General features: G+C 37.5%; 1 protein-coding gene across 1 annotated transcript; it reads right to left on the bottom strand.

Moving 5' to 3' along the window:
* Window positions 1-694: 694 nt before the first annotated feature.
* Window positions 695-10,710, bottom strand: Rrp47 (Ribosomal RNA processing 47). The gene is made up of 2 exons (XM_089264682.1): window positions 10,403-10,710; window positions 695-958 (listed from the first exon to the last, which is right to left on the bottom strand). Exons 1-2 carry the CDS (start codon window positions 10,661-10,663, stop codon window positions 767-769), a joined length of 453 nt encoding a protein of 150 aa, XP_089120808.1. The 5' UTR covers window positions 10,664-10,710; the 3' UTR covers window positions 695-766.

The raw sequence follows: 10,710 nt of genomic DNA, 5'->3' as shown, positions 1-10,710 counted from the left end.
CTCTCGCATATTTTTGTAGTCCGACCCCTAAAAGTGATGAGCCGAGCAAATACGAAGTTGACTGGGAGATTACCCTCAAAAATAAGTGTGCAAAACACTTTACACTACGTGTCCGGTCTATGTGCTCTCTGGTTAGTGCTATAATTTTATAACTGATCTTCGATAAGGCTATTTATCGATAAAAAAAATATATCGGAATGAGTTATCGTTTTTTAGAGATAAACTCGATATGTGTGCGATATATACGGACATTTAAAAAAAAGTTGAAGTCTAACTCTTATATCTTCTGAGATCGACGCGTTTATACATACGGACAGACGGACGGACAGGGCCAAATCGACTCAGCTTGTCGCCCTGATCAAGAATATATATACTTCTGGGGGTCTGCCACCCCTCCTTCTGCCTGTTACACACTTTTAACAAAACCATTATACCCTGATTTCCCATTTTCAATGGGTTGCAGTGCACTGCAGCGCAGCCCAAGCGCCGTCGCTGATTACTGCGCAGTTAGCAGAGCGCGTTCTAATACGTGCGTGTGTATGTGTGTGTGCCTAAACGAAGTGTAGAGTGAGTAGAATATCAGATTGGAGAGTTCAGGGTATCACCTAGTCAAGCAGTCTCGACCATAGTTTTCTTACTTGTTTATAAATTGTTTTCTACATATTTATTTATTAAAAAAAAGTACACACATGTGCACAAATATTTTATATCTACGTCGTATATATGTATATATTTTTTGTATCATGCATTACTAATCCAAAATGTATTATTGCGTTGATTCATTGCTTCTTAGTGTACTGCTTGCACCATCCATATTCACAAAGCGTGTCTTTATTCCAGCAGCAATAAAACGCTTTGTTGCAGCTATATCCAAACGATGTGCCGATAAAGAACAGGTAATTTGCTTTTCACGAGCTAGCAATTCCTTCGCTCGATTTAAATCGTGAAGAATATAATGCTAGAAATATAAATAAATAAATAACTATATATATATGTATGTATATGCAAGGGAATATGGCGGATCAGAAGTGCCAGTGTATATATGTATGTACATATGCACTATTTTACGGAAGTATGGCTTACTGATCTCGACGGCCGATGGAATGCTGATTCGATTGATGTAAATGTGGATGAAGATTCGGCTCGAAGGACCAAATGGTAGCGTCAACATAAATGTTAAAAGACCAGATTGTAAGTTCCTAGTATATTTTGGTAGGAAAATGGCTGTGTCGCTTATAAATAGTGTGTAAAGATATGTACCGAAGTGTTAATACCAGGAGATATGTATAGACTGTTCCATTCTCTAATCGCGCAGCGAGTTTCGGTGGCATAGCATAGAACTGACTTGCGTCGCACGCTTATTTTTTTGTGCCTACTATCGAACCACGTTGGCACGCTGTGGCCGCGCTAAAACGATACTTTCCAAAACTACAAATGCCATCAAAGCCATAAAGGCTGATGCAATCTTCACATTATGATAAAATAACATTCTTGGGAAAATTATACGACCTCGTGCAATACTTTCAAAATGTACTTTGCGATATACATACATAAAACATTTTATTGACAAATTATAAAAATTTCAGTTTAACAAAGATAAGTTTTCTTACTGCTAAACATTGACAAAAGTAATCTTCAAATTCATTCACTATTCTTTTTTTTTTTTTATTCTTAAACAAACGTTTTATTTTAACATTCTTCATATATTTTCATTATCATTAACTTAACAAATTTTAAACATTATATCTAATGCTCTACACTCCGTGATCAAAACAACTGTTTTGCACTTGTGCTTGCATTTCATTTCCAGCCCTTAAAGCACCTGTACTGTCTATTTCAACAGTTTGACTTTTAACATTTTGACTACTGTCTTTTTCAACAGTTTCATTTTCAACATTTTGACTACTGTCTGTCTCAACAGTTTCATTTTCAACCATTTCATATTCAACTGGTACATACGCATCTGGCATTTTCCGCACATCGTCATGAGCATATTTATATTTCCTATTGTTTGTCAATGACCTGAGCACATACCTATTCCCTTCTAATAATTCGGTTATTTCAAAAGGTCCTTTAAAGTTTGGGTCAAGCTTTGTTTGATGCCTCTCCTCATTTTTATACCCTGAACCCATTGAAAATGGGAAATCAGGGTATAATGGTTTTGTTAAAATGTATGTAACAGGCAGAAGGAGGCGTGGCAGACCCCACAAAGTATATATATTCTTGATCAGGGCGACGAGCTGAGTCGACTTAGCCCTGTCCGTCCGTCTGTCCGTATGTTTGAACGCGTCGACCTCAGAAGATATAAGAGCTAGAGACTTCAACTTTTTCCGATACTTTTTTATCGATAAAAAACCTTATCGAAGATCACTTAAAAAATTATATCCTACATCTTTCAAGCTAGAGTCTCCAAATTTAAAATGTATATTAAGATGCATTTTATACAATTTCGGTTTTTGTCAAAAATTACCCCCCACCCCTTAATCCACCCCCTCACCCTCATCTTTGTAAAAGTATATCAAATACTAGAGACTTGTGCTTCGGTATACACATACATTTAAACATTATGATTACGTTCTGAAAGTTTCATTAAGATCGTACGTCTAGAAATTGAATTATTCAACAAATAAGTTCTCATTATATTGCCAACACTGCAGCGCAACCCAAGCGCAATATATGTGCTTGTGTATGTGTGTGTGCGTGCGTGTGTGTGTGTGTGAATTATTATGGAAACATCAATTGCTTGAAGGGTTCAGGGGCTCTCGTAGTCGAGCAGTCTCGACTAGAGCTTTCTTGAAGAGCATGTATGTATGTATGTACTAAAGGGCTGCATGGGCGTACTCATAACCTAGCAAAATAGAGTCCATTCGAGATGAGACTGAGTGAGTAAGTGCGAGGCAGAATATGAGTTGATTGAGTTGGAACGTGCATGGACTCTATGTCTCATAACCCACTGCGTTCATTATAATGAATGATAATAAATAAGACCTAAAGAGGAATACAATATTTAACCGAAGCATATAAGCGTCGAGGCATTCGAGTCTTTGAATGCATATAAATATCTTCGTGTCAACACTTTGTCTTTGCTGTGCTTCGTCGCTTGATGCTCGATCAGTAAAAAAATCTCATATCGAAATCAGTGCGTTGCGAGCTCACGAACGAAGATTCTAATATGAAGCCTAACTACTCCTACTCTATCTCCTTCTATGCCCTTTCCCTTTAGAAAGTATATCTAACTCTTGAAAGGGTTTGCCATGCTCATGCAATATGTTAGTGTTTTCATGCCATTATCTTATGTATCGATCTATCCATAATTTTATTAACTTTTAATTGAGTAAATAACAAGTAAGAAGACTCTAGACTCGACTAGGAGATACCCTGAACCCTCCAAGCTGATATTCTTATCATTCTGCACTTCTTTTATGCACGCACACATGCATCCACCCTCACACGCCCGCGCTCTTCTAACTGCGCAGTAAGCAGCGACTGCGCTTGGGCTGCGCTGCAGTGTAGGCAATAGTATGAGAATATACATGGTGAATAACTTCTTTTGTAAACATACGATCTTAATGAAATTTTCAGGGCGTAATTACATAGTCAAAATGTGTGTACATTCTAAAGCACAAGTCTCTAGTACTTGAAATACGTTTTTTACAAATTGGGGGTGAAGGGGGCGTGGTATCCAGAATCTGTTGATTACAAAATGTTTGTATTCATCATATGTATATACACAGTAAATCTGAAGTCTCCACGTCTTATAGTATTCCAACGAGGCTCAAAAAACAAAATCAATTTTTCGATTATTCTCGATAAAAAAGTTATCGGATGAGTTATCGAAAAAATAAAGCAAACTCGTACTGCGTATGGTATACACGAGTATACACACAAAATTTCAGCTCTCTAGCTCTTATATCTTCTGAGATCTCGGCGTTCATACGGACAGACGGACGGACGGACGGACAGGGCTATATCAACTCAGCTCGTCGTGCTGATCAAGAATATATATACTTTATGGGGTCTGCGATGATTCCTTCTGCCTGTTACATACTTTTTCACAAAAACATTATACCCTGATTTCCCATTTTCAATGGGTTTCAGGGTATAATAAGTTTATTTAAGTATTGCATAATAAAATTACATTGGATTTCGTTTGCTCGTTATTTGTGGGAAGGGTATGTAAGCGCTGGTATGCATAAAGAATATGTATTTGCTACGAAATTGTAGCGGCATATTTGCCGTTGGTCGGCCGTGCGGCCTGCACACACTCGATTACATTGCCCTTCGTTTTTTCCTCAATTTTTTTTCTCTGCTGGCAGCGACGCAACTCATATACTCAGCGAGGCAACTCATATTTATTCGATTCTTTCTCGTTCAATAGAATATTGTGCCTTTGAATCATATACGAGCACACTCACTCACTCATAAAATTTCCGGTTTGACCTCGGTACCACTCTTTTCAATATGAGCATATCTAAGTATATCCTTATATATTTAGGCACGTAATGCTGTGCAATTACTTTCCTTGCAGAGCAACTCCTTTACGTTTTACTAAAATTTAATACACAATATCCTTTGTGTTTTGTAGTAAAATCACGTCCGCACTAATTGTAATCCGATCATGCAAATTTAATTGCTATTTTACTGCAATTTCATGTACACTGCACTCTCATACATTTCCCATTTCCCATATATGCAAAAATATATTCCATATCGAAGATATAGTATAAAGAAAAAAAAAAACCTTTTTATTTTTCTTGTATCCATTTATTTTTTATTTTTTTAAATTGTATACATATCTATATTTCTACTTATTTTACATGTTTACGTGCTAATTTTGTCCCCTTTGGCCTCTGTCCGCATGAACATACGAGTATGCACATATACGTATGCACGGTACTTCGGCCAATGGGAGGCTGCCACGCAATTTGACGGCAAAGTGGCGTCACCCAGATCACGCCACTATACCGTTTTTTATAAGCGCGAGCGGCAGAGACGCCCCGCTCCAGAGCCGAACAGGCCCCGTTCACACCCAACGCAGGGCCTGTGGGTGGGCTATAATAGGCCACCGGCAGCTCCAAGTGGGGAGTCAAAGAAAAAGTGATAATTAAGAGTGGAAGTCAGAGTGATTATTGAGCGCGAAGTATCAGAGTGAAAAGTGTGCCGAAGTAAAAGTAAAAAGTATCAAACAGGAATTCAAAGGACTCCCAGGACATCGTGTGAACAGCAAGGACATCCAGAGAGAATCCTTTCAGCGACTGAGACAGAGGATGAGAGGCAAAGAGGATCGTCAGCGGCACCGACGAAGACAACAGCAGGAGCTTAAGCGAGGCCTGCAGATACAGAAGCGAGTAAGTTCACGAAGCTAGTGTGCTGTGAGCGAATCGCATAGTAGAGTGGCCTGTACATCCGAGCGAACCGCCGGAGTTTACAGATCCAGTTCCTGGCGGAGAAACGCCAGAGGAGAAACGAACGCGTGCGGTCTTATACATAAGAACTGCATAAACTGCTTGGTTCACGAGCACTCCGGGCAATCCTGCCGCAGCAAGGGACGTTACAAAACGTATGGTCAAGATCACCATACGCTCCTGCATCTCCAAGGGTGTCGACTCCTAAAGACGCAGTGACAGCTCCGCTGACGGCCTCGATCCGCACACCAAAAGGTCTCCAGTTTAGAGCGCGACGTAATAATTTGCAATCCTTGCAATGCCAGATCCCATTAACAAGAATTGCTCCTTCCGCACCTCACCATGTTATGTTATTAACAACACTCTGTTAAGGACAGAACCCCAGTTATCCTACTGGTTCGCTGGGTACTTCTTGGCACAGATGTCAATACCAGGAGAGTAATAATTTCATTCTTTATATTACAAATCTGATGGCAATAGCTGATACGCAGGCCGATTATAAGTTTACTTAGACTTCAATACTCATAAGATTTGATTAGACTATAAATACACCAACTTTAATTCATTTTTTCGGATGTTTCTGAAATGACAGCAGGTGTGAGCAGCACCTATATTATTGCAGCTTCAAAGTGTACTATATTTGAAATCGTAGGTACATGGGCATAAATAAACAATACTGATGGTGAAAACTAAGTTAACTATGCTCATCAACCATTCCTACTGGCATAATGGCCATTTTGGCCAAATCATTACTGCTTTCGATATGCCTCTCAGTTCATTTCAGTATATACTTAGTTTTTTTATTGTATGGCAACAAAATTAGTGATTGACCATTTTTCAGCTATTTACTATAAATATTTGCTTATATACACTTAATTTTGGTTGTTTTGGACCACTAGGTGGTCACAATCTGAAAATGTGACGTCACAAGAAACCAGTTAATTAACATTAAAAGTAACGGGACTACTCTTTGTGCGACCTACTGAGTCTTTTCACAGTGACGTCCTCCTTGTTGTACTGCCGTCGTTGGTATTTCCATTGCCATTCTGCCTAAGCTTATCCACATGTAGAGCCATAGCATTCCATATCTGCTTCCTTTTTTGTTTCACCTTTTCTTTTTTTTCCATTTTAATCTCTCACTTGTCATTTTTTAAGTTTAAGTGAATTCATAAAATCTAATCCAACCATATTTAAATGCTTCATGTCTTGAGTTAAATTTTGGTGAGACCATTCTAGACTCTTTGCTTAAGTCAAGTTTATGTAGTTCTCAAGCAGTTGCTCAAAGGCTAATTCAATCACAGCTACAATTTTTGTTTGTTTGTGTATGAACACTTTGCATATTTTTTGCCACGAAATTAGTTATAATCTACAACAGACGGGCTAGCAGGTTAGATTTTTTATACTTTTAGACAGCACAAATAAACGCACACAAAAACACATTGACAAACATGAACAAGATCATTTTTAAAACACATATTCTACATTACATTTAGGTATAATTGTTTAAGCCACAGAAATTTGATCACGCTCGCAAGTAAACAAAAACTTTCCCGCGCTTTATAGTTTTGTTCGCGTGCAATCAAAAAACTGTATTAAATTAAAATCTTTCGATTCATCTTAGTCATAGTATAAACTATTAAGGTTTAGGTTTACTTTCCACAAAAAAAAATGTTTGCGTCGAAAAATAGGCTCGTTGGCCCAGTGTGCAAAGAAACAAATAAGGGAGTAAACGAATTACAATTTCGTAGCGAAAACCATTTCTTTCTGTGCACCAACGCTTTTATACCCTTCGCATAACTAACGAAACAACGTGAGGCAATGTAATTATTTTATACCATATATGATTATGTTCAGTTAATACAATAACTTAATAACATTATTTATGTCGTCAGAATTAATAGTAAACGCGCAAAAGTTTTGCATAAGCATGGTAAACTCTTTCAACAGTTCGTTAAACTCAATAAAGACTATACAGAAATAAGTAAGTAATAAGGAATATAATGGAAGAAGTGTTAATACGAATAATACATATATGTATTTTATACTATAAAAAAATAAAATAGGTTTTCTGTAAATAGGTATATATGTAAATATATGGATTAAGCTCACTGGAGCTTAAACCATCCAGTTAGTTAGTATAGTATTTTAAACAATTTTCTTATTGTTATAAAAACAGACTGCAAAAAAATATATATATATAAGCTTCGTTAAATAGTGTATTACTCTTTGGGCCTCATTCCCACCTTTATAACTAAAGAGAGTAAGTTATAAGACCTCGAGTCCATGCGGAGTCCAACTCAGTCGATTTGTTTGATGCACCTCACTCACTCATTCAGTTTCGTTTCGAATGGACTCTATTTGTTCTCTGTTATTAGTACATACGTAAATATGTATTGCAAAAACAAATGACATGACGAGCTTTTACTACTTGCAATTGGGAAAATTATATACTTTGAAACAAGTAAAATAAACATAAATTGCGCGCTCTGGAGTCGAACCCGAGAATTCTCGACTGTTGCAGCGCCATCTAGCAAATTCAAGCGAAACGCATTGTGATTCTAGGAAAATTCTATAAGTTTGATTGATGTGTGCACACGTATAGGAGAACTTGTGGGTCCGCCACGCCTCCTTCTGCCTGCTACATTTTATAAAACCATTAAACCCTGATTTCCCATTTTCAATGGGTTCAGGGTATAAAAAGAGCAATTAGTTGTCTGTGAATTCCTTGCAAAATGCAAACATTAATATTATGAGATCTGTATCTCTCTAAGATCGGTATGCAAATGGCAATTTGGTATGCTATTAGCTTCCATTACATCTCTGAAGCGTCGCGACATCGACAATATTTATGTCGTAGTATTCAGGTATTTTAAATTAACTCGCGCTTTTAATCAATTATTTTTTCAAGATATCCAAAAAAAATTGCTTCATCATTATATCGTTTAATATTCGCAACTATCCCACCCTTTTCGATAAAATACAACCCCACACCATCACAGCTTGCCAAACATAACAGTGTTTTTGGCGTGGAGGGCCAAACTTTACCAGGGCCATCATTATAGAAGAACATTATCTTTGTCTCGTCCCAAAAGATTACGTTATTCCAATAGTCAAGAGGACATCCAATATGAAGTCTTGCGAAGGTCAGACGTTTCTCTTAATATTTAAGCACTGAGGAGTATTTGTGTAAATTAAGAATTTATCTCACAGTTTCGGGAGACTGTCTTTTCTAGGTTTTATTTAATGTCCGTCACCAACTCCCGGATACTTGTGTGTGGTTTGTTTTCCACCGTCGTAAGAATTTAAGAACAATCCCGAGAGAGATTTGCTGGTCTGCCTTTGGAGCCGTTTAGTTCCAGTCTATTTTCTTTTTGTGCCCGATTACTAATATTATAAACTGTTCTAAACTTAATATTAAATATTTCAGCTAACTCTTTGATGGTTTTTTAAAAATACACTCATGGTATCAAATTGTCATCTGTACGTTTGCCAGGCATTGTGAAAATTCAAATATGAGAAATGGTAGTGATTCCAAGACTTTATTGAACGAATGCAAGTACGGAAGACTAGCCAGAATTGACGCCGCGAGCCGCACTTGATTTTGATGTCACGTTAGCTTTTTTCCGTCTTCTTTCAACTAATGTTTGCATTTTGCAAATAATTAATAGACAGCTGATATATATTTGAATTACATTGTATATATGTTTTTGTTGGTATTCTTCTTTGTCACAAAGCAAAAATTATGTGAAAAAAATTTTGAGAAAAAGTGCCTTTCTTAATACATAAAACATGATGTTAAAGTTGAATTTGTACAACTTTTTTTTTTTGCAAATAATTAATGGACATACTGTAAATCGAAATTACCAATTGTGCTTTTCCATCCCTCAACTTTCGTGTGACCACTGACCAGAGAACACATAGACTAGACATGTAGAACAAATTTTTCTACACCTCGACACTGTTAAGTTGAGGTACCACTATTCTTCGTATTTGCTCGGCTCGGTCGCTGGAGGTTCAAGCAGTGAAAATGCTGCACGTCAAAAACAGTGCGCTATGAGCGCTCAACCGAAATGGTCCCGATTCCGTATGAAGCACAGCTATGTGCCATTTGTCCTACTCTCTCTCTCTCTCAGTCCCTCTCTCTCGCTCTCTATGGTCGCTGAAATCATCACTCTCAGCCGCGAACAAAAATTTCAATTTTTGTTCGCGACGATCCCAGCTCTTTCCGTTTGTGTGAAGAGTATACCGAAATTTGTAAAGCGTTTGCCACGTTCATACAAAATGCTAGCTTTTTCATGATAAAAAGGGTATTCTAAAAAGGATATGAAAGTGTTGATGCTCAATGAAAATGTTTTCACGATGAGCATGCACACACACAGTCTCCGTTGCTACATGTATTATGACCATTTGGATGCCTGTGTGCGAAGCTCTTGCTGCCTGTAGCAATTTTAAGTCCCCGCATTTGCATTTGGTTGATCTTGTGAAGTGCTCACATACATACATACATATGTATATATGTACATTTGATTGTGTGTACGCATGCGATGCGATGGTCACAATTATGGAATAGCACTTGTAGAAGCATTTGTTTGCCTATTTGCCATTACATGTGCGTGTAATTACAAAAATTGAAATTTTTGTTCGCGTCTGAGAGTGATGATTTCAGCGACCATAGAGAGCGAGAGAGAGGGACTGAGAGAGAGAGAGAGTAGGACAAATGGCACATAGCTGTGCTTCATACGGAATCGGGACCATTTCGGTTGAGCGCTCATAGCGCACTGTTTTTGACGTGCAGCATTTTCACTGCTTGAACCTCCAGCGACCGAGCCGAGCAAATACGAAGAATAGTGGTACCTCAACTTAACAGTGTCGAGGTGTAGAAAAATTTGTTCTACATGTCTAGTCTATGTGTTCTCTGGTCAGTGGTGTGACCTTGCAATAATGAATAATTCCATTCGATTCTACAAATTTTATAGAAAAATAATCATTAGAGATACCTTATTTATGTCAAATCCTTGTAGTTTAAGGTACATCCAAAATAAGGTGCTATTTAAATAAGTCAAAAATGTGTCAAGTTTGATTTGTTCCTCGGTAGCTAGCGTTGGACTATTTTGCGCTTTTATTGCATAAGCTAAATCGTTTTCCAAATTGTCAAGACTAGTCGAAAAGTCTTTTATGATCTCGAATAGTTCGTCGTTAGGTTGTTCATAACATATATGATTTACGTTTTCACAGTTTGAAGTATTTGTCCCTTCCATTATGAGATACCAGACGCAGAATCCTTTTAATTATCCAATAAAATATT

The sequence above is a fragment of the Drosophila navojoa genome, chromosome X, assembly GCF_054131105.1.
Source record: "Drosophila navojoa isolate 15081-1374.11 chromosome X, UAZ_NAV_1.0, whole genome shotgun sequence".
NCBI lineage: Eukaryota > Metazoa > Arthropoda > Insecta > Diptera > Drosophilidae > Drosophila > Drosophila navojoa.
This window is presented reverse-complemented; position numbering and strand designations above follow the sequence as displayed.

Excerpts from the sequence above, each read along its gene's own strand:
- Rrp47 (XM_089264682.1), bottom strand. The coding sequence starts at position 10,663 with ATGGAAGGGACAAATACTTCAAACTGTGAAAACGTAAATCATATATGT. Across the intron at positions 959-10,402 it reads AAGGATTTGACATAAATAAG|CATTATATTCTTCACGATTT; the intron begins GTATCTCTAATG and ends TTATATTTCTAG.